Source organism: Aulonocara stuartgranti (assembly GCF_965226115.1).
Source record: "Aulonocara stuartgranti genome assembly, chromosome: 20".
In the NCBI taxonomy this organism is placed as follows: domain Eukaryota; kingdom Metazoa; phylum Chordata; class Actinopteri; order Cichliformes; family Cichlidae; genus Aulonocara; species Aulonocara stuartgranti.
In genome coordinates, this window is record NC_138956.1 from 7335001 (window position 1) to 7359411 (window position 24411).

The 24411-nt window shown below is 39.7% G+C and overlaps 2 protein-coding genes across 2 annotated transcripts; one reads left to right on the forward strand and one right to left on the reverse strand.

Moving 5' to 3' along the window:
• Positions 1–6655: 6655 nt before the first annotated feature.
• On the reverse strand, positions 6656–23842 carry ppih (peptidylprolyl isomerase H (cyclophilin H)). The gene is made up of 9 exons (XM_082518719.1): positions 23638–23842; positions 14076–14140; positions 13925–13948; positions 9576–9620; positions 8398–8440; positions 8020–8112; positions 7763–7850; positions 7642–7682; positions 6656–7035 (listed from the first exon to the last, which is right to left on the reverse strand). The coding sequence occupies exons 1-9, from the start codon at positions 23701–23703 to the stop codon at positions 6967–6969; spliced, it is 534 nt and encodes a 177-aa protein (XP_082374845.1). The 5' UTR covers positions 23704–23842; the 3' UTR covers positions 6656–6966.
• Positions 15988–21254, forward strand: LOC309696906 (uncharacterized protein). The gene is made up of 2 exons (XM_082518427.1): positions 15988–16244; positions 18780–21254. The coding sequence occupies exon 2, from the start codon at positions 18818–18820 to the stop codon at positions 19913–19915; it is 1098 nt and encodes a 365-aa protein (XP_082374553.1). The 5' UTR covers positions 15988–16244; positions 18780–18817; the 3' UTR covers positions 19916–21254.
• Positions 23843–24411: the final 569 nt, after the last annotated feature.

Consider the following 24411-nt stretch of genomic DNA (forward strand, 5'->3'; position numbering starts at 1 on the left):
GGTTTGAAGTGTCTGTGTGGTGCAGCTGGTCTGGTCTGTCTCTGTACAGTCGAGGCTGTACCCACCTATAAAAGGTGGAGGCTCACCAGGACATGCACACCTCACAAGTTCCCGGCTCTCTCGACTCGGTTGAAGACGGGTTTCTTGGAGAAGGGGAGGGCAGTGAGGCACAGTCCCCCGTCCCCCGACGCCCCTCGCCATGCCCCTCCGTCTTTGACTAACCCTCTGCATAGGAGCCGTGAGAGCCAGGAACTTGTGAGTTTTGTATGTCCACTCAGGCATCCTTCATACCTGGTCTGTAGGAAGCTCCTGTCAGAAGGAGGATGGACAGTGAACATTTTAAGCCCACTCGGCAGCGACAGATGGCCACCCCTTCCTGAGCCTGGTTCTGTCGGAGGTTTCTCCCCTTTAAAAGGGAGTTTTTCCTCCCCACCGTCGCCAAGTGCTTGCTCATAGGGGATTTTTTGGGCTTTTTTTTTTAAAAACCAACCGCTGATAAGTTCACTGGCATCAAGTTTAGGACTCTGCAAATATTTAAATGGATAATTCGTCATCAAGTGAGGAATGATCCATTTAAATCATATTTGAGAGTCACATATATTTGTATATAAATATGATTTGTTGGACAATAAGACAAATCACAGACTAATTTGGACAATTGGGAAAAATTAAATAAATAAAAAAATTGGATAAAATGCATGTGTCATTGTTTCATATTGATTTCAAATAACATACCATTTGATTTCAACATATTTTTGTTACACTTGCAGTGGTGTTATTTTGTTATGATCCTGTTCATTTTAAATATAAATATAAATCATCTAAATAGAAATGGAAAACTAGAAAAATTAAAAATATAGCTTTACTAATCTGAAAGTTATTTGTCATTGGATCCATCATTCCCACAGTGGAAACACATTATTTCATATTATGTTCAATTCAGTAGTTAAAAGTATAAAATTTAATAATGTCTATTTTTAGTTTACTTTGTTAATAAACACATTTTTTAGTATTTTAGAAACTAACATCATACATATCCAAATATGAAGCAATGTTTTAACTGCCATTTACATACAGACCTGTGGCCAACTTTATAAACCATTTTGAATTTTTTCCAGCTGAGGCGTTCAAAATAGATATACAGGGAGTGCAGAATTATTAGGCAAGTTGTATTTTTGAGGAATAATGTTATTATTGAACAACAACCATGTTCTCAATGAACCCAAAAAACTCATTAATATCAAAGCTGAATGTTTTTGGAAGTAGTTTTTAGTTTGTTTTTACTTTTAGCTATTTTAGGGGGATATCTGTGTGTGCAGGTGACTATTACTGTGCATAATTATTAGGCAACTTAACAAAAAACAAATATATACCCATTTCAATTATTTATTTTTACCAGTGAAACCAATATAACATCTCCACATTCACAAATATACATTTCTGACATTCAAAAACAAAACAAAAACAAATCAGCGACCAATATAGCCACCTTTCTTTGCAAGGACACTCAAAAGCCTGCCATCCATGGATTCTGTCAGTGTTTGGATCTGTTCACCATCAACATTGCGTGCAGCAGCAACCACAGCCTCCCAGACACTGTTCAGAGAGGTGTACTGTTTTCCCTCCTTGTAAATCTCACATTTGATGATGGACCACAGGTTCTCAATGGGGCTCAGATCAGGTGAACAAGGTGGCCATGTCATTAGTTTTTCTTCTTTTATACCCTTTCTTGCCAGCCACGCTGTGGAGTACTTGGACGCGTGTGATGGAGCATTGTCCTGCATGAAAATCATGTTTTTCTTGAAGGATGCAGACTTCTTCCTGTACCACTGCTTGAAGAAGGTGTCTTCCAGGAACTGGCAGTAGGACTGGGAGTTGAGCTTGACTCCATCCTCAACCCGAAAAGGCCCCACAAGCTCATCTTTGATGATACCAGCCCAAACCAGTACTCCACCTCCACCTTGCTGGTGTCTGAGTCAGACTGGAGCTCTCTGCCCTTTACCAATCCAGCCACGGGCCCATCCATCTGGCCCATCAAGACTCACTCTCATTTCATCAGTCCATAAAACCTTAGAAAAACCAGTCTTGAGATATTTCTTGGCCCAGTCTTGACGTTTCAGCTTGTGTGTCTTGTTCAGTGGTGGTCGTCTTTCAGCCTTTCTTACCTTGGCCATGTCTCTGAGTATTGCACACCTTGTGCTTTTGGGCACTCCAGTGATGTTGCAGCTCTGAAATATGGCCAAACTGGTGGCAAGTGGCATCTTGGCAGCTGCACGCTTGACTTTTCTCAGTTCATGGGCAGTTATTTTGTGCCTTGGTTTTTCCACGCGCTTCTTGCGACCCTGTTGATTATTTTGAATGAAACGCTTGATTGTTCGATGATCACGCTTCAGAAGCTTTGCAATTTTGAGACTGCTGCATCCCTCTGCAAGATATCTCACTATTTTTGACTATTTATGGCACCAAAACCAATGCCACTTTCAGCCTGTCAAGTCCTTCTTTTGACCCATTTTGCCAAAGGAAAGGACGTTGCCTAATAATTATGCACACCTGATATAGGGTGTTGATGTCATTAGACCACACCCCTTCTCATTACAGAGATGCACATCACCTAATATGCTTAATTGGTAGTAGGCTTTCGAGCCTATACAGCTTGGAGTAAGACAACATGCATGAAGAGGATGATGTGGACAAAATACTCATTTGCCTAATAATTCTGCACTCCCTGTACTTTTGATTGTCACAGTGTTATTTGGGCAGCTGCCTGCCTAATATAACATAACATCACCACAATATTTTACATTAAATGAGGAAATGTATCTTTGTTTCCTCAGCTAAGACTGCTTGGCTGCTGTAGCTTGTGTTTATGTTGAGAGTGACATCTGATTTAAAAGCAAGAAGCAAAAGCCACTGAGCACCATCAGGCAGCACAGAGGCAATGCTACAAATTTAAGGAACGAAGGTCAATTCTTTGTGTGTGTACATGCACAGAGCACATGTGCACACGGTTGTGCAGATTAACTCACAGATGTATATGACAACTCACGTTTGTGGCATTGACATTGTTTTCCAATCTTAAATGTAATACATACATTTCCGTCATTGGCCATAATTCTTGCAAGGAAGGGACTCAAAGGTCACAAGTTATTAAATCAAATTAATTAAACACACCATTAAAAGAAGTTCACTATTCACTCCTTAACACATTGAAAATAGTGACATCAAGGGAAAAACATGCAGTGCAGCACTATCAGATGCCAGTGACGGTTGGGCTCAGTGATGAATCAGGTGAGCTGGATTCATGGCTGAATCAAGACATAGGTTCCCCTGCTGTGGTCAGTGAGGGAAAAACAGTGGCGAAAAAAAAAACGACGTTTCAAATGTGAAGTTCATATTAATACAGGTTTTGTTTCTAGGCAATTGTGCAGATGCAGGCTCTGGGCGGAGCCAGGAGTTTAACAGATTTAACATAATAACTACACTGATTTCATTTCCTAACACAGGATGACAAGACTGGGGCAACGATACTCGAGAGGAGAATTTCTGATACTTTCTGAGATATGATGTCACTAACCTTTTCTTTTAATTTCTAGCTCCAGGTGAATTGACACATGGGAGTGTGTCAAAAAGGGGGAAGATGAGTTTTAACATCAAACAATGGTTTTATGAATATTCTATGACTTTATTTGTGTGTTTAATAATTTAGGTATGGTAAAACTTAAGCTTGTAATGACCCAAAAGTTCCCAGACTTTTTTAGAGAACCAGTGAGACGTTTAAAGCATGATTTGCATGTTTAAGCATTAATGATTGAAATAAACGGAATAGCGTTTAGAGCAGGGGTATTAAACTAAAATTTGAGGAGGTCCAGTTGGAGAAAATCTTCTCAAGCAGAGGTCCGGGACATCATAATGTCTAACTTACGTTATGATTGTGATAGAGAAGCAACCTTTTTTTTTTTTTTTTTTTAAATTTATATCTGAACGTATGAACAATAGACTGTCAAATCAATGAAAATACAACTTAAAACATTTCAACAAAATTTATTGTTAACACTGAAACACACAGTAGGCCTACATTAGAAATAGGGCTGCTGTTTAAAATGAATTAGAGAAAATAAATAAAATGGCTAAATTGTGCATCTTAAAACAAAGTGCTTAATTTCAGAAAAAAAAAGTTTCCCTTTTTCTTTACATTTTACATCTCGACTAAACAGTCTCAATACATTTTCAACAGATAACATCAAAACATTTTAACAATTTTACAGTTTCTCTTTCTTTCCCCCTTATATTCCACGTCCCAACTTTCTGTTGTTCAGTGAGAGAACTGAGCTTTAGTTCGCTCTACTAGGATTTTAAATCTGGGCTGGAATGGTGTCAGGGCCATTCTCATACACATGTGTAGGTGCTCATTGGTGATCCTGGAACGATATTTAGTTTTTATTATGTTCATTGTGGAGAAAGCTGCCTCACAGCTGTATGTGGAGCCAAACATGGTCAAGATGTACAGGGCTACTTTCCTCAGATTTGGGAAAGCTGTCTCAGAGACCAATTGGGGCCAGAAAGTGGCAGGTTCAGTTCTTCCAAACTGCTCTTTCAGGGCCACATCTGCTTGGAGATCAATTAGTTGCATTTGAAGAGGCCCAGCATTTGCCCACTTGAAGTGCTGTGTGACTTCCTTTGAGAACCCTCTGACATCAGTGATGGCAAATGGGTTCTTTATGAACATGGTGAGCTGCTGTCCAAAGCTGAAGCTATCAAAACGTTTGCTGAAGTTTTCAATCAGCTTATCAACAAAGTCAACAAAAGAGGACACATCTCTCTGTCCCTGAGCCTGTTCCTTCACTGTTGGGAAGTGTGCATAGTCTCCTTGCAGGTCTTCTTTGAACACTTCAAGTTTCCTCTGAAAGCAGTGGACAGCTGTCATCAGTTCACAAATTGAATTGTCCTTGCCCTGCAGCTTCAAATTCAGTTCATTCAGGTGTGAAGTGATATCAACCAAAAAGGCCACAATATCCATGTTTTTCCCATCATTTAAAAAGAGAGAAAAGTTTGTTGCTTTTTGACTTTCCAGCTCTTCCAAGAAAGCTGCTACTTCACTTCTGATGGACCAAAATCGCTCCAATGCCCTGCCTTTGCTAAGGCATCTCACATTGTTGTGAAGCAGAAGATCATCAGCGTGTGCATCAACTTCTCTGAGAAATTCCCTGAGCATGCGATGCTGACAAGAAGAAGATGCCCTGAGAAAATTAATCATTTTCATCATTGTTTTCATCACCTCAGCATACTCGTCTGACAGGGTGGAGCATAACACTGACTGATGAATAATGCAATGATAAGAGATTAGCTCGGGATTGTCCTCTTTCATTCTTGCTACAGCTCCTTTCTCTCTCCCCATCATAGCAGGGGCTCCATCTGTGGTTATTGAAACCACTTGGTTTGGCTCTATTCCTCGCTTTGTTAACATTTCCTTAATGGCCAGGTAAATATCCTCTCCTCTTGTAGTGCTGTGAAGGGAAGTTACACCTAGCAGGTCTTCACAGAACTCTTTCTTATCATTGTTGAAGAACCTTACATAAACTAACAGCTGAGCATTGTCAGACACATCAGTGGACTCATCTACAGCCAAGCCTACACATGGTGTCTTATGAATAGCTTCTTCCAGCTGGGATAGCACATCCTGAGCTAATAATTCACTTCTCTTTGTGGCTGTTGATGCTGACATAGGTATTTGCTTTATTTTGTCATGAAGCTCTTCTTTTTGTTTACCCTCAAGTAATGTTTCTGCTACTGCACTCATGCACTCTTTGACAACACCTGCAAAGGGCTTTTTGTGTTGACCTAAAATCCAAGCAACTCTGAGGGAACATTCATGAGCACGTTGTTGGGCGGTGAAAGAACTGGTTAAGATCCTTGTGGACTGATCATATTGGGCTCTGAGACTGCTAATTTTCTGGGACCTGAGTTCAGACTTGGGTGGGTATGATTGTTCAAAAGCTTTGTGCTTTGTCTCATAGTGGCGTTTGACATTGCCACTTTTAATCAGTGCCACGGTTTCTGAACATATGAGACACACTGGTTTGCTGCTTGCGGCCGGAAGAATGAACATATATGCGTCAGTCCATTCAGTCTTGAAAGTTCTATTTTCGGTGTCTACTTTTCTCTTTTTTGAAAGCGCCATAGTTGTTTTACCTCTTGTGACTCCCGCTCACGTCTTGTCTCACTGTATCGTTAATCGTCTCGCTTGTCATTCACCTCTCACCATGTCTTTCCTCTGTCTGTGTCTGCACTCAGCGTTGCGATCGCCTTGAATGCGCAGATGTGATTGGCTAAGTAGTGTCACGTGGGTGGCGTAACTCGCACACAATTGGTTAGTATGTTCCCTGGTCTAATACAGCATGTTCCCTGGTCTAATACAATGTAAGGTTACTGCTTAAAATTGAATCGCCCCGTCAAAATTAAATATAATTTAATATTTTGTTAACTATATGTCCGGGTCCATATAGGATGGCGACTGGGTCCGGACTCGGACCCCGGTCCGCCTGTTAGTGACCCCTGTTCTAGACTATATCCAATGGTCAGTATTGCAACATTTGACACCCTTTGACACTTAATGAAATCCTTTTGAATAATTTGATATAAAAAAAAATCTGCAGCATTTATAAAAATGTACAGAAATTTATTGATTGGAAATAACACAAAGTATGACCACCATCCAATTCTTTGTTCAATTAAAAAAAGAAAAAAGGTACACAAACAGTCTTAATTTGGACTTGACAGAACAACAGCAATGAAGCAATGAATTTAAAACAAATGCAGTCTGAAACCAAATAAATACATCAATGTCCACTACTGGTCATTGTAGGAATCAGTGTGTTAATGTTTTCTGAAGAGTAACAAGTCACAATTAAGACATTAAAAGTATACAGAGGCTGTGTAATGTTGGCATGGTGTTTAGCACGTGTCGGCTCACATCTCTCCACACTGTGCAATGACGATGGGGAGTTTAGGCTTGTTGTTGGGCCCTGTTGGGACATTCTGTAGGAAGAAAGTGACACACGTTTAGAACAAAAATGCCACTCTAAAGCTGTAATCTAAGCACTACATCCAACTACGGTGATTTATATGGACTTGTACGAGTTACAGGTTTAATTATTTGTTACATAAACATTACGTTATAAAAGATTAAACTGTAGGTGTTAGTATTAGGCTGGATACCTGCTTTAAAAAAAGGTCTTGAAGCCTTAAACATCACAGATGTAAAGTGATGAGTGTTTACAAAAGTCAACATTTTATTGGGTTGTGTTCATTTATTTCCCAAAGAAAGGCATTTCAAAATTAATTTTATGTAAGAATTTATTCATTTTACTATTATTATTTGAGCATTTTGGCTCTATTAGATAGCACAACAGAAAACAGACAGGAACGTGCAGAAAGAGAGCGGAAGAATTGTGAGAATTTCTTAAATTTAAATGGTAATACTACATTTTAGCTTAAATTTTTTTCATGGCTATTCTCCCCCTTTGAAGTTTTTTAGCTTAGTGTACAATGTCTCTGTCAATTTACTCCTACCAAAAGAACCACAAATACAAATCTGTCCGTTTAAACAAATATGGTAGATTTATAGGGAAGATAAGTTCTTACCTCAATTTTTCTCATGACCAGCAAGCCATCAACCAGTTTTCCTGTAATAATTACAAGTAAGACAATTCAACTCTGACACAGACAATACAGTAAAAAAATGCAATACTGTTGATTTACTCACCAAACACAACATGTTTCCCATCTAGCCAGTCACATTTAGTGCAGGTAATGAAAAACTGACATCCATTTGTTCCTGGACCACTGTTTGCCTGTAATATGATACAATATTAAAACAGACACATTTTGGTTAGGGTGATTTACCTGAAGTGTATCCGTGGAGATTAAGCCATCCAGTAGGAGTTTAACCCAATCAACTGGTAACATTTTCAATCACTATACTGCAAGATAAAATGTAAGTAGATTTATCAAAACACGTACCATTGAAAGAAGACCGGCAGCAGAATGCTTTATTCTGAAGTTTTCATCTGCAAATGGACCTCTATAGATGCTGCAGATACCTGTTCCATCACCCTGCACAAAAGATTAATAGTACATACAGTAGTAAGTAGGGGCTCATAAAGAGAGCAATAGATTAGGAAATTTTAAATGTGTTGTAATATGCTGCATAACCACCAGAGGGGGAAACACCAATGTGGTATAAATCTGCTCAGTTCAAGTCAATAGTTACCATGGCAAGATTTAATCAACAAATTCTCAAATTCACAAAGCGTTTGTGCAAATCTTCCAGACACAGTCAAAAGACAACCATTAAACTATGGATATTTGTGTTGTCAATCCAGTCTTCCATGTACTTACATTTACAAAGTCTCCTCCCTGTATCATGAAGTCTTTGATCACCCTGCCAATGACCAATGGAAAAAGAAAATATCAATTCTGCTAAAGAAAACCTCACAAAAGTTAACAAATATATGAAAAGTATTACAGTCTAACTGTAATAGACAGCAGATTACAAATGTATGCTGTCAAAGGAGCTTGCAAAGAAAAGCGTCTGGACTTCTTTAAGTTGCTTGAAGACGTTTCACCTCTCATCCGAGAAGCTTCTTCAGTTCTAAGGTCAAATGGTGGAGAGTCCCAGATATAAACCTAGTGGGAGTGTCCCCCCACAGAGGGACAAAAGGACCCCCTGATGATCCTCTAATCGCCTGAGCCAAGGTGTGAAACTGGGTGTGGGTCCCAATCAGCCAGAGTTTCGGGTGTGTTCATTGTGAAACCTGGCCCCACCTTATCATGCGAATTCCTGAGGTCAGATGGCCCAGGATGTGAGTGGGCGTTAAGGTGTCTGGGAAGGGATCTCAAAACTGGATTATAGATGGCAGAGAGTTGGTGTCGTAAACCCCCGCCTCTGTTCAAAGATGGTCGCTCACAGTGGACATAGATGGCTTCTTTCACTCCTCTTTCAAACCATCTGTCCTCTCTGTCCAAAATGTGAACATTGGCATCCTCGAAAGAGTGACCTTTATCCTTAAGATGCAGATGGACTGCTGAGTCTTGTCCTGTGGAGGTGGCTCTTCTGTGTTGTGCCATGCGCTTGTGAAGTGGCTGTTTGGTCTCTCCAATGTAGAGGTCTGAGCATTCCTCGCTGCACTGTACAGCATACACCACATTGTTAAGTTTGTGTTTTGGCGTTTTGTCTTTCGGGTGAACCAGTTTTTGTCTGAGCGTGTTGCTGTTCTCTGCAAGCTCCTTTGACTACGATGACCTGGATGACTGAGAACCTTCACAGACACAAATGTATGCTCTTTTCCATTTTCGAAGAGGCAGTGTAGCATTGCAAAAGTTTTCTAAATGACACTATGAATCACATAACAGATGTGCTAGTCTTGTCATCATAGACCCTTCGTTAACACGGTACATTTCTTCTGTAACTATAGCGCAGAATATCATCTCAGCTTTGCTGCTGTAGTGTACACACTTCATAAGTCAAACACCAGAGTTTAATGTAAGCTACAGAAGTCAAGCTGCCATGTGAGTACCTGTGGAATGTGCAACCTTTGTAGCCAATAGGAACGCCATCTTTCCTAAAAAGACAGGAGTCAGTGAGAAAAGAAAATGAAGTAAGCAGTAAAATACTTTAATGTACAAACTGTGTCAACTGTCTCCTTGAAACGAAGTAGATTTGTCTATGTTTGTGATTCAGATTTTCACAGTAAATGGGCCAGCATGAAATATAGTACATCTGGAAAGTATTCACAGCACTTTCTCTTGTTCCACATTTTCTTATGATACAGCCCTATTTCAAATATTATTCTTGGAAATTCATTTAAAAAACAAAACAAAAGTATTCGCAGCCTTTGTCATAACACTCAAAACTGTTATGGCAAACCAGGAGACTAATCAGGTTTGAAGGAAAGACGAATGCAGCATTGTACAGAGTCATCCTTGATGATAACCTGTTTCAACAGAACAGCAACCCAAAGTACAAAGCTAACATATCTCAACCCCTCATTAGGCTAGCTATCTTAACTGTCCATAGACAGGAGTGATTTCCTAACTTTTCCTCACCGGCCGCTAGCTACCTTATGGTTGTCTATCCTGAACCCGAGACTTCATCACTGATCGAGCATCATACCACTTACTTTTCAGTAAGGCGGGGGTTTTTTTTTGTACAGTTTAGCACACCAGCTAACTGATTGCCTTTGTTGTAAACATCCCAGCAATCAAAGATATGCACTTTTTTCCCCCTCACACCAGAGGAAGCAGAGAAACTAGGGCTCTACTCTTCGTTTGTGGCAACAAATTTTCAATTACGGACACACACACCAGGTCTCAGACCACCAGATCACATTATGAAGGGAAGAAATTGCCCCAGGCCACCAGGGCAGCAAAGCAGTTACTCATGTAACATGGGGCTTCTTCCCTGGATTTTGAGGGCACAGAGAAGCATGGCTTACTTTCACTTCCTATGATAAGTCGGAGCCCACCTCCATCCACGGCTGGCTACGGGCTCCTCCAGGAGTTCCACATTTTCATTGTGAATGAAAGGGCCTACAAAGTGGCGGCTTTAGCGGTAAGAGCACTGAAAATTACCTCCATGTTAGCTGCTTACCAAGCAGAGGTCTATGTGAGGCCAATGCGACTAGGACTGACTAATGTGTGGGAAGAGATCACTGTGATCACAGACATTTATCTTTGCATACAACGCTGCACAATCCAAGCCACATTTCAGGACTGTTCTGGGTTCCATAAGGCATAGATGTGAGACGGGGAAGCAGGAGGATGAGGTCTCAATCTCCATCTTCCCAGAAAACTGAGCCGACACCACCTCCGACCCCATGAGGGATGTGAGATGGGCAAATGAACTGAATCATTTCTTCAACAGATTTGACTCAGCCATGAGGCAGTCTGCAACATCGGCTGCAGACTCACCCACCCCCACTGCTGCTGTTCCACCTCAGACACTTCACACCTCCTCTATTCACCCTGCTCACTCCCCCCCACCCCCAACAACAGCATCCAATACACACTCAACACAAGGCTCCAGCCTGTCTCTCTCAACCACCCAGGTTAGGAGGGAACTGAGGAGGATTAATGGCAAGAAGGCAGCGGGTCCAGATGGCATCAGCTCGAGGGTCGTCAGGTCCTGCGCGGACCAACTGTGTGGGGTGATGGAGCACCTCTTCAACCTGAGCCTGAGGTTGGGAAGAGTCCCACAGCTCTGGAAAACCTCCTGTGTTGTACCAGTGCCAAAGACTTCACGCCCCAAGGACCTCAACAGCTACAGGCCGGTGGCTCTGACATCCCACCTGATGAAGACCCTGGAGCGGTTGGTCCTGGCTCAGCTTCGGCGCCTAATAAGCTCATCACTGGACCCACTTCAGTTTGCCTACCAGCCTGGCATTGGAGCGGATGATGCCGTCATTCACCTCCTACATCGTTCCCTCGCTCACCTGGAGACCGCTGGAAGCACTGTGAGAATCATGTTCTTTGATTTCTCCAGTGCCTTCAACACCATTCTTCCCTCGGTTCTAAAGGACAAGCTGGTGAACTCTGGAGTGAACCATCACCTCACTACCTGGATCCTGGACTACCTCACCGACCGACCACAGTATGTGAGGACTCAGGGCTGTGTGTCGGACAGGGTCGTCTGCAGTACGGGGGCCCCACAGGGAACGGTTCTGGCTCCGTTCCTCTTCACCATCTACACTGCAGACTTCTCCCACAATTCCACCCAGTGCTTCCTGCAGAAGTTCTCTGATGACTCTGCAATAGTCGGCCTCATCACTGATGGGGACGACAAGGAGTACAGAGGTCTGACCCAAGACTTTGTGGACTGGTGCCAGCTGAACTACCTCCAGATCAACGCCAGTAAAACCAAGGAACTGGTGGTAGACTTCCGCAGGCACAAGCATTCTCCACTGCAACCACTGAACATCCAAGGTATGGACATTGAGGCTGTGGACAGCTACAGGTACCTTGGTGTTCATCTGAACAATAGACTGGACTGGACTCATAACTCAGACGCCCTCTACAGGAAAGGGCAGAGCAGGTTGTACCTGCTGCGGAGACTCAGGTCGTTTGGAGTGGAGGGCCCACTCCTGAAGAAATTCTATGACTCTGTTGTGGCTTCTGCTATCTTTTATGGCGTGGTCTGCTGGGGCGGCAGCATCTCTGCTGGGGACAGGAAGAGACTGAACAGGGTGATCCGAAGGGCCAGCTCTGTTCTAGGATGCCCTCTGGACCCAGTGGAGGTGGTGAGTGACAGGAGAACGGCGGCTAAGCTGTCATCCCTGATGGACAACATCTCCCACCCCATGCAGCAGACTGTGACAGCACTGAGCAGCTCCTTCAGTGGGAGACTGCGACACCCACGGTGTGGGACGGAGAGATTTCGCAGGTCTTTCCTCCCCACTGCTGTCAGACTCCATAATAAAGACTTTAACTGATCAAGCACACACATCCATACATATGCAATAATACTAAGTGCAATAATCCTTTCTGTCATCGTTGTATTTTTACTCAGTTGTATATAGTATTTGTATTTGTATTCTATTTTTATCTTATTGTATATTTATTTTATTTTATTCTACTGTATATAGTATTTTATTTTATTCTATTCTGTACAGTTGTGTACTGTATTTATTCTTATTGTATTCTAATTTTTGCCTCATAACTTTTGCACTGTCCACTTCCTGCTGTGACAAAACAAATTTCCCACGTGTGGGACTAATAAAGGTTATCTTATCTTATCTTATCTTATCTTATCTTATGACAGACCTTTGCTCAGGCAGTCACCCAGCTTCCCACTCAGTTCAAGATCCCAAAACAAGGGCTGGTAAGCCACAACTCAGACAGCAGTTCCACCGGGACAACCCGCATAGCAGGTAAGTCAGCAAAACGACCAAAACAGGCGCAGCTGGATGACATCATCAACATGCGCTATTGCGGTAGAGCGTATAGTCAAAATCTCTATCGTTGGCCAAATTTATATCGTTTCTATCGTATATCGTTTATATCGCCCACCCCTAGTTACAATCACCAGCCAATCAAGATTAGTGGAATGAGATAAATGCTCATCTCAGGGAGGCACATCCCATTGTGAGACATCTCACCCATGCTATTCTGGGAACTGGGGTTATGCAAGTAACCCAAAGTTTTCTGCAGCAGGAAACACTGCATCAAAGCACAGGACACACCTCAGTTCTGATAATGTTGATATGCGCTTTTTTCTTCCTTCAGTCACCAGATACTTACTCCTTCTCTAGTACACTTACCACGCAGGCACACATTTCAGCCCGAAAATACAGTGGAATTTGTAAAATGCAAACCAATGAGCACCCCAAAGAGTTAATTCTGTTCATCTTGATGTAGCAATGTCAGTGGGAGAAGCGTTTCTCAATTTGCATATTAATGATCAAGAAACTGACCTCATAGCCCATTGTTCATTCAGTGGGCTAGTTTCAGTCATTGTGCAAAGGTACTGTTTATATGGTTGGGGAAACCTGCAGTCAGCTTAGACTGAAGAAGTCACTTGAATGAGTGACGAAACATTTCTCCCACTGAAAAAGTTACGTCTAGATGAACAGAATCAGCTTTTTGGGATTTACTTAAACGGATGATTGAGCATGCATCAAGGCAAACGAATGAGCGGTTCAGTTCGCAAAACCTTTGCTTTTCTCTTAAGAATATTATGCTCATTATTAAGACAATAGTATTTCTTATGTGATTACTCGATAATTGATGGAGTACTTGATCACTAAAATAATCAATAACTGCGGCCCTGCTAACAAGTGCTTTCAAGAAGAGCATGTAAATGTTATGTCAATAACTGTACAGATTGGTGATGTGGTATTTGCAAATATGCATCCACCACACATTGCCTTACCTGAACTCTCCAGTACAGAACTGCCTGTAAGAGATTATGAAACTGTTAAAGTTTGATTTCTGTTAACACATACTGTATATCAAACAACAACAAAGAAGATTATATCATATAAGGCTGTGAGCAGTCTGTGATTGTGTGACTTGTTCTCTACCGGAAGTTCTCAGCTGTCTTTGGAACCACATCAGCAAAGAGCTCAAACTTCATCCGTCCAACATCCTGTCAAACAGTAAAGCAAAGTTAACAATAATTGATCAACAGAATTATCAAAGTTCTCGCAAACTTTTTTTTAAAAACAAAAACAAGATAATAAGTTTGATGGGGTGGTCCCAATTGTCATGAATACACAACAAAATGTCAGTGCTTGGGAGGAAAAGAAGAGCAGACACATGGACAAATTTCAACTTTTATACTGAATATTTTAGTCAACTGAATCAAGTTTATAATTAGTCTACTAAAATCTTATGACATTTAGGCAACAAAAGCCAGACAAAAACAAAGAATTTAGATGTTTAATTTAATGACTTAAACTAAATAATGTTTTAGTCAAAAGAATATACAAAACTACATCTAAATTTCATGTCAAAATCAACACTGCAGTAAAGAAAACTACTGGTTAACCAACCAAAGGGTAACCACACAAAAGAAAATACCTCGCGGAGATTTGGCACCAGAACACAGAAACAGGTTATTCTTGTCTAAATGATAATGTACACTCACTAACACCCTTTCAGAGGGAGCTGAAGTTACACTTTCTACTTCTGGTTTTTAATTTGTGTCGACTTCGCTGAACACTTTACATATTCGGCGAAGTTGAACATAACTACTGTTGTTTAAACAACACAAGCTCTGCTGTGTCTCAGTTTTGATGTCATGCAGGTGTGACAACAGAAATAATGAGATGCTACAATCTTGATGCAAAACGTCACTGGACTATAAATTATCTTAGCCTTGTATTTACATATATACATGTAAATGAGTGTGGCCATCTCTCCGCCCAGTTCTCTGATACTGTTGAATTCATGTAAGTGGCCCACTGTTACAACAATGTGTGCAAGTCTGTGTGAGAGAACAGTCTAACATTTGGAGTACAAGGAGCGGTTTGTCCTCATGACATCACTGCACAACTCGTCCTCCACTCCATGTGGACAAACCACAGTGGCCTCTAGATGTCCTGTGCTTGCCAGATAAAAGAGATAAAACAGTATGCTTAAGGTTTCCAGACAAAGAAATGAAATCAGAAATTGTGTTGATAAAGAACAAACAAGCACAGCACATTTTATCTGGTAAGGGTTTTCCCTTGTTGGAGTCTGGTTTCCCCTGACGTTTTGTACCCAACAATAGGTAAGACAGCTTTTAACTTTCTTTCTTAACAGTGGACTACTTTTGTTGTCATCCTATTACTAGGGTATCAACTTTCCAAGATTATTTCCATTTCAAGGGATTTATGCTACTTGGAAAAACCAGGTCTCAAGTGCACCGACTTAGACATAAGGCCAAGGCTTTAACTAACAAACAATGTTGAAATTTTCCAATCCACAGCGAGCAAATTCACCACACCTATATTAACTGATCAGGAGGAGTAAAAGAAAATAATAACAATACCAAAACTGAGAATAAAACCACACAGCAAACTAATCAAGCCAAACCCGAGGCTACAGTGTTGACATAGTCCACATATCAACTTTGCAACAGGAATAATCACCAGTCTATTGTGGTCAAAGACAGACGAGTTGACATTTCTGTGAACCGGCCATTCACTGGATCTTGAGTCCCAAGAAACGAGTGTAACTTGATATACATGAGGTGTAGGCAAACAAAATAATTTAAAGGGAGTAGTTTCAAACACACATTGTGAGCATTCACTGGTTGTCGTGGCTGCAGGACATGCAAAATGATGCACCAGGAAGACAGACGAGTTGACATTTCTGTGAACCGGCCATTCACTGGATCTTGAGTCCCAAGAAACGAGTGTAACTTGATATACATGAGGTGTAGGCAAACAAAATAATTTAAAGGGAGTAGTTTCAAACACACATTGTGAGCATTCACTGGTTGCCGTGGCTGCAGGACATGCAAATTGATGCACCAGGAAGTCGTCACTTCCATGATACATGTGGGAGGGAAAACAAGCCGAGTTCTTGGAAAAAAGAAATAGAAGGTGTGCCTCATCAGGTGTGTGCATCAACAATGGGGAAACAGGATCATGAAGAGTTGCCTACCTGCTCATAACAGTCAGGTCAGAAGCAGGACTTACATTACTAAACAAGAGTTATCCACCTCTGCTGAAGCTTACGGGACTAATACAACACAGCATAAAAAGGTAAATTCAGAGCCATTTATTATTTCGTTCTCATGACAAACACAGGATTCTTCAATGGCAGAACATGATTTAAATCTAAAGGAACATAAAGTTTATGTGTGTGCTGTATTGTGCAGAAGTGATTCTGCGGTGGCAAACTGATTGGTCAGTTTGAATACAACACTTTAGCATGTCTTAAAATTACAATAAAAGGAGTTTACCATACCAAAATAACAACTGATGCTTATTTTCATTAGCGATTTCCCACTTTCTTAGGTATGTAGGTACATACAAGATAAGCAGACTGGTCATGTTAATCAATGAGGCCCTTACAATTTTTTCTGGGATGCACATCAAGTACTGTGAGAGAAACTGAGAATTTTTGCATTTGTTCATTTTTAACACTGCTTGGTATCTCGTTTCCTCTTTTAATCTAATATTTTAATATTAATAATTTACCAGTGCATCAAACGGATACACCCCAATTTATTTTCAGGGTGTATGGTTTGTAATCATCTCAGTCTTAGCGACCTGTAAGCAGGGTAACACAGCTTTTAAGCTACGACTACACCAAATTTGATAATGATACATATCTATAGTACTACATGAATGCATTTTGCCAGTCCACTGTGACCCCTTAACTGTTCAGACTTTACAAGTGCGGTGCATACTGTAATTATCAGGAGAACGTTTTCTAAAATGAAATTGAATGTAAACAAGAAAAGACATTTTATAACTTGCAGGAGAAAATTATCTTTATAGTTTAATGAACTTGAGATTCATACAATGTATATGTATTCCCTTTGGTGGAGTCTTAAAGCAGACCTCTAAAATACCCTCTTCATATAATGATCAAAGTTTAGAAATACAACGATAATCTGAATAGGGGCAGGAGCAAAGGTATTCAATAAAATAGATCTGCAACAATTTACTCAGTAACTCAATTATAAAATATCCTGAAGGCAATATTTTTTAATATGTTTTACAATTAATTATTAACATCTACACCAGGAGATCATCTGTAGCAGGAAAGATTGCAGCTACTGATTATTCTATCTATTATTCCTTCAATTAACCCTTTCATGCATAGTGGTCACTACAGTGGACAGCTACTCAAAGGCTGTTTTATTGTGTTTGTGTCAGTGTTGATGGTATACTTGCACATAAACTACTACATTGGATACTGATATGTCACTCCATACCTTGCCACCCACTGGTTGTTTAATATTACTATAGATGCATGGCATGTTTCATTGTAATTATCGTTATTTAACCCTGTCATGCATGAATCAGGATTTTTTTCTCAAGTATTTTTATTCATCTTTTCAAACTTGGTGTGTGTCTGTGTTTTTGTGCATGTGTGCACATTAACCTATGTTTCAGCGATCTAATGAATATGCATGACTGCAATGAAGATAAACAAGTTTATCGACATTCTCAGAACTGAGGCGTGCCCTGTGCTTCAATGCAACTCTTCCTCCTGTACAAAACTGAAGTTTTGATGCTATAGATGTTAATAATTAACAATAATATTTCAGTGTCCAACCTAGCAGCACTGGGTCAGTGGCTCAGTGTGTTACATATTTATATTAATATAATCCAGAAAAATAATCCTACTAAAACCGTGAAATAAATATGATCCAACTCCACGCCCTTTAGACTCACACTGGTTGTTGCAGGTATTGCTGCCATATAATGTAGAACAGCGGCCAAAAGCCTTCAGCGAGCTTCCTGGTTTAAAGATTATATCAAACTAACTTTACAGTTCATCTCCGTATTTTATGTTCTGTAGCTCTACTGTAGATTTTAACTGAAGAAAGCAGCAGACGGGAGTGGCGAAGTTCGCTTTTATTCATGTTGAAACTTGTTTATCGAGTGGTTTCAGAAAAGAGTCCCACCAGCTTTTTCCTAGTAAAGGTGTAATGGTGATTACAGGAACAAGCGCTGCTGTTTTGCAAGGCAGAACAATGTTTTCTTTCATTCCACGTGAGCTCACCGTCTCGCTAACGACCGCAACTCTTTGCGTTAAACTATGACAGCATTGTCATCATTTCTGCTGTTGTGCTATCTAGGGGCAACATGGGCTTAAGACAGTATGCTTGCTGGTTAGTAAAAGGCAGACATCACAGCTCCCCCTACCAAATACCAAGTGTGTGGTTTAGGTTGTGATAAATAAGTAAAAATACAATGGCATGAAAAAAAAAATGTTTTTCCTTTTTTGTTAACTACCATGTTATTTTATTTTTATATTTATCTTTTATTATATTTTCTCCCCGTTTCTGTTAAATCAAATCAAAGTAGTGTTTTTTTCTCTTGTGAATATTTACTATTGTTCATTAATAAAGGCATAAGTACTTCTTATCAGATGACTTGATTAATTGATAGAATACTCAATAACTACAACAATCAATAGCTGTAGCCCTAGAACAAAAGCCCTAGAAGAGTCAGAAAATAGGTGGTTTCTCACCTTGCACTCACAGCTAAAAGCTCTTTTGTGGTTTTTTTCTCCCGTATAAGCTTTCATCATGTCTATACAATTTCTGCTGTCTTTCACAGAATTTCCTGGAACATCTGAACACTGCAGTCCAAGTCAAATGCTGCCAGAGTTGCCATCTTTGTTTGACACAAGCCACACTTTCAGAATGATGGCCATTATACATGAATGGGAGGGCATGTCTGCCAGTCACACAGACAACACTGGAAAGTATGTTTCACTTTTAATTTCCAAAGCAGGCCTGGAAACAGTGATCTTTTATTTATGGTGTCAAAAACGGTACACCATCTTTATGAGTGCGTGCAGCCTGTCCATCATACTGGCTGACTGGCTGATGACCATTTTAATGGCAGCTGTGTGGTTACTGGGTCCTGTCCACTCATTTACACCCTGCCTCATTTTGACTAATGCCTCAGCAACATATGCAGCATTACCACTGCCCATGATATGCCTGAGTTTAATGGACTACCTTTTAAGAGACAAAGCTCTTAGCAACGGCAGAGCCTTCTTAAAAACCCTCGGAAATATACTCCTGACACTTCTCGTGTGGCTGCTAGCTTTTATGTGCTCTTTTAGCCATGCTGATGCTAAACTGATGGATATGAGTTGCGGCAAAAGGATGAAGAAAGCTCTGGTGTGTGAAGTGCAGGAGTCAAAACTGGTGATCAACTTCATTGCTGGGATTTTCACTGCAATCCTTTTAGCACTGCTACCATTTTGCTCACATATTCCCCAGTGGGTAAGAGATGCTGACAAGTTCTGTGAAGCAGTGGAAGAACAAGAGAAGGTGGGGAACAACTTGCTACTCACTTCAACCCTCTGCCCAGAGACAAAAGGTGATGAAAAGAGTTACCTGACACATACAATCCACCATCGACCGCCTCTCTGGATCAGTCTAATACTGGGCTTTGCCACATTCTGGATGCCTTTTCTTGCTGTGTCTCTGGCCTGTTTGGTTTTTGGCCTTGGAGTACCTGCATACATCTCTGTTAACCTGTTGTGGCTGGAATGCACCAACAGTTTACTGCTGGGTGTGCTATTCTGGGTAAAGAGCAAGACTCTAGGGCCACACACCAATTTACCAGAAAATCTGTGCTCATGGCACATTTACTGGCATATAAGCACAGAAATGCAACCCAAGCTGATGGTTCCTGAGCTCAACCCATCAAAAGAGAAGAGAAATACTTACAATGTGTAAGAAAAAACCTGAAAGTAACAGACATCATAAGCCTAGATGGAAAGTCAAACTCATTGTATAACGTGGGCCACATACAGCAGACTTTGATGCTAAGTGCATCGAATCCCTATGCATGGGACAAGTTTTTCTATATGATAAAGAAATATTGCTGTAGTAAATAAAAGAAATCTGTCAACACAGCTGGACTTAAAGTGTAAGAAATGTATAACATTACAGAAAGGTTTTGGCAGCTCATTGGTCAGACTGTCCTGTAATTATAAACAGAGTTTATGTTAATTCAAAGAAAATGTCATTTTTACCCCCGTCTAGGTTTTTGATAATGTTTGTATATGTAAGCATCATTCTGTCTTTAAACACACTGACTGAAAAAGCTTTGAATAGCAAACTTTGTAGGGGTCTAGAATGAGGTCCTATTAACAATCTATTCAAATCTGACTTATATCCATCAAGCTATTCAAGGTCAGCTTAATGTTTTATTGGTCAAAAATTGCCAAACAGACTTATAACTTAGAAACTATGACTGTTAAAGTTGTAATGTGTATTGCAAACATATACAAACAACAAAAAAGGTTAAAACTAACTCACATTTGACCTCTGACATCATCTTTAAGGTAAATAGATTCATCTGAAGGTCAAAGTGCTAAAGGCCGTTTTAAAATATCTTACAGCCACTGTTTGCACTGCCAGCATAAGCGATATAGGTTACCAGAAGTTTATATTATATTTACTATACTATGTTTTAAAGCAAGTACTTTAAGAATTAAAAAAAAAAAGAAGAAAAAAATAAATAATATATTACACAAAATACAATACTATTCTAATAAAAGTAAATACTGCTCAGAGTGTGAGCTGCCTTGGTGACGGTTTCCACGCTGAGTGCTTCTTGGTTTATTGGGGCTTTTTTTGGTTTTTGTATTTGGATTTTTTTTTGTTTCTTTTTTATTTTATGTAACCGTAGCCCCTTCGTAATAGTTGTTGTAATTGTAAAAATTTTTTTCTTCTTTATCTATTAGTAAATTGGTGTAGTATGAATGGCAATTCACCCCTGGTCTACACTACAAGAAACGTGATGTGATGAGCCACTAAGAAAGTTTCACCTGTGTCAATGCTGCAGGAAATGTCTACTCTACTCTAAGTTACACACCTGATGCTATGACTGAATGATTGATTCTAATTTATTCCTTCTTCTGTTAGAATCAGGTAACATCATAAAATTTTATTTTACAATACCTTCTTTTTCCCTCTTACCACTCCTGCTGCTTGACTGTTTTGTACAAATCAAAAAGGTACAAAGTTTCTTCTGGATGTTCATGAACATCATTAAATATGATCAGCAGCTACAATGGATGTAATCTTTTTTCTATCATATGTTATTTCCAAGTTGGAGAATAAACTTAAACTTGACTTAAAACTAAGCTTTTAATCCGACACTGACGCCATCTGCTGACGAAGCTGAGATAACACAACTGAACGCACTGCAACACCAACACTGACCTCACAGTGGCATTTTGTAATTGGCTGTAACTAAAATGCATCTTTTCTTTACTTAACCATATCATAATAATAAGGCTGTTTATTATAAGTAAAGGGGTCTTATGAAGACTTTTTTCTTTTGTTGTAATTATTTTAGATGACAGATGTGTCCTAAAAACTACAATATGCTGGTACACGTAGTTCAAACTTCATACCACCACCATTCTATGTAAAAACAGTCGCTACTAGCACTACTGACATTCTCCTTTCTTAGGCTAACATATTTTTCTCTCAAAGTCTTAAGCAAACCTAAATATGGAACAATCTTCAACTAGAAAATTCAGGAAAATGAATTTAAAAAAAGAGGACTTAACTAACATGTTAACATAATATGGTACTTAGAGTCTGTATATTATTTTAATCCTTTCAAAGGCAAGTTATGATAATAGCGGTTCATTTTTAATGTTAAAGGGAACTTCTGTCACTTTCATTAAAAAAAGAAAAAAAAATATGACTAATCAATGCGAGAGTCTGAGACAATGAACCATCATTAATCAAAATGAAAAATTAAAGATAAACATAGAAAATAATTCTTGGTCTCTCTGTTTTAAATAGCTTTTGTCTTTTTATCTTTTCTCTAATTTCTTTTTACATTGTTCCTGCTTCATTATGCAACTGGGGGCGGTGTCTTTAAAGGAGCTCATGGGATCAAATTTCCACCTATTAGTTATTAAGGGGCAGGCTCATAAAGCACCACAGAAAAAAGCTAAAAATAATATTGACTTTCAGGACTATTTACTTCTTTTTAAAACTCTAAAAATATATTAAATAAATCTGTCTAAAAATACATTAATACATAATGTAAGCTTGAATGGCAATGCCAATAACACTTGATGCAGAAAGAAGTAAAATACATATTAATTTATAAATACTTGTATTTCAATACACACACTCGCATACATATATAAACTTTGCACAAACAATATTTGTGATTGGTCAATTACTTCTTTGTTGTAATGATTTTTTTGGCACTAAATCTTAAACTGTCAGAAATCCTGTTTATTTGCCCTTAAATGGTGCCACATCTATAAGGAAAATGCTTTTGTGGGTTGAGCAGCAGGTAGAGTACGTCTTCTTTTTCAATGCCAAACAGCTTATTCTGCTATTGATTCTAGTTTTGATTCTCAGGTAAAGGAGGTCCTGGCACTCAGGTGCCATGGGCAAATGATTAGAAGCACCCATAAGCAAGAACAGTGATCAGATGTTGTCTTTTCCAAGCATGCTGTGCTTGACTGCTCTAGATATGGCAACTTCAAGATGGCGTTCTGCAAAACAAGCAATACTTAGTGTGAGCAATACCGAGTGAGCCCTAGCCCCCTACCATCTCCAAGTTGAAGGCCAAGATCCGTATAATGGGGGATGACAGAGACGGTGGCGAAGTGTGCGTCTGAGGGCAACAAGACCACACGAAGACCGTTTCCTTACCTGTCACCATAACAGTATGTGACCACCATGAGGTGGAGGTGCCAGGTTGGTGTGGCTGTATGGGTCTTCCACATGCTACTGAGGCTGCTGTTTGTTCAATGAATAAATTGTTAAATTGCCAGGATGTATTGATTCTTCAGATTTTAATCATCCAATCTGATAAATGACACTAAATAAAAGTGAAACGCAAATAAGATATTTGGCATTGGAAAAGATTTTAATGGGCACAACCCACATACAAAATTCTCCTTCTCAAATCACAAATGTGGTACCATTTAAGTGAAAATAAATAGGCCAAGAAGCATTGTTACAGGATAATCCCCAAGTTTACATACACACCAAGTCTATACATGTGTGCGTGTGAGAGACACATTAAAGTTTTCAAAAAGTCATTTTTCCAAATGCAGCTTTTTCCACGGTGTCAATAGAGGAATAACAGTCACATAACAAATTTATCGTACCATACTGATATGCATTTAGTTGCGAGGGTTATTCTTTTGAACAACATCGGGATATCTTCGATTTGAAGTCAACGTGCTTTTTCTGTCCGCGTCAACATTAGTTCAACAAACTCACCCGTATATAATGAAAAGGATTATAAATGTTTTGCCTCCCTTATTGTATATAATGTACATCAGGTGTGTATGTTTTACAACAAGGTCGTTTAACAGGGTTTAACCAGACTATGAACTTTATTGTTGCCACTGATGTGACGCGGTAACGTTGCCCGGTTAGCTTCAAAGTGTCTTTATGATGCTACTCACCTGCCCTCCAATGGTAATGTCGAAGAACACAACCGGGTTGTTGGGGTTTGAGGCTTGAATCGACATTGTCGTGATTTACCCGCTTTCTGAGACAACAAAATGCAACGTTTGGCTATTTACACAGCAATCATTTGAACCACGATCTGCGCTGTCGGAACTACGGCGTCTCGCGAGAGACGTGCTACAGATCCCTTCTGCGGACAAAAGACTTTCGTCACCAAAAGCGCGATTGTACGGAAATAAATGATAATGGCGACATGCCTACTGATAGCAGCGTAACAAATGAACAGTTTATTTTAAAAAAATAAATAAAAAAAAAGGCTGAATTTGTCTTTACTTCTACCTAAAAAACTGTCAACGAAATTACTGCATTTAGTAGTCCTTTCCATATCAAATTCATTAAGTGAGTATCAACTGGTAAGGTAAAGGTCTGGAACTTAGTTTTTCTTTTATTAAAATCTATACCATCTATAATCTCAAATCTATGCTTATAAATACAGCAGCAAAAAATCTTTCACACGTGAAATTTCCAATTTAGACTAATTATACAATACAAAATGAAAATGTTGGGGGTGTAAATCACTTGAATTCCAGAGTGTCAGTCCTGCTCTGGTATCTGACATTTGTGAAGAACATCACATAAAGCTGTCATGGGCCACATCCATAAAGGAGGAAAAAAAAAAAAAGAAAGAAAAAAAAAAATCACTGTTCACAAAAGTCCAGGAAAACTGATCATCTGACCTTCACCAAAAAAACAAAGCCTTGTCTGATGGG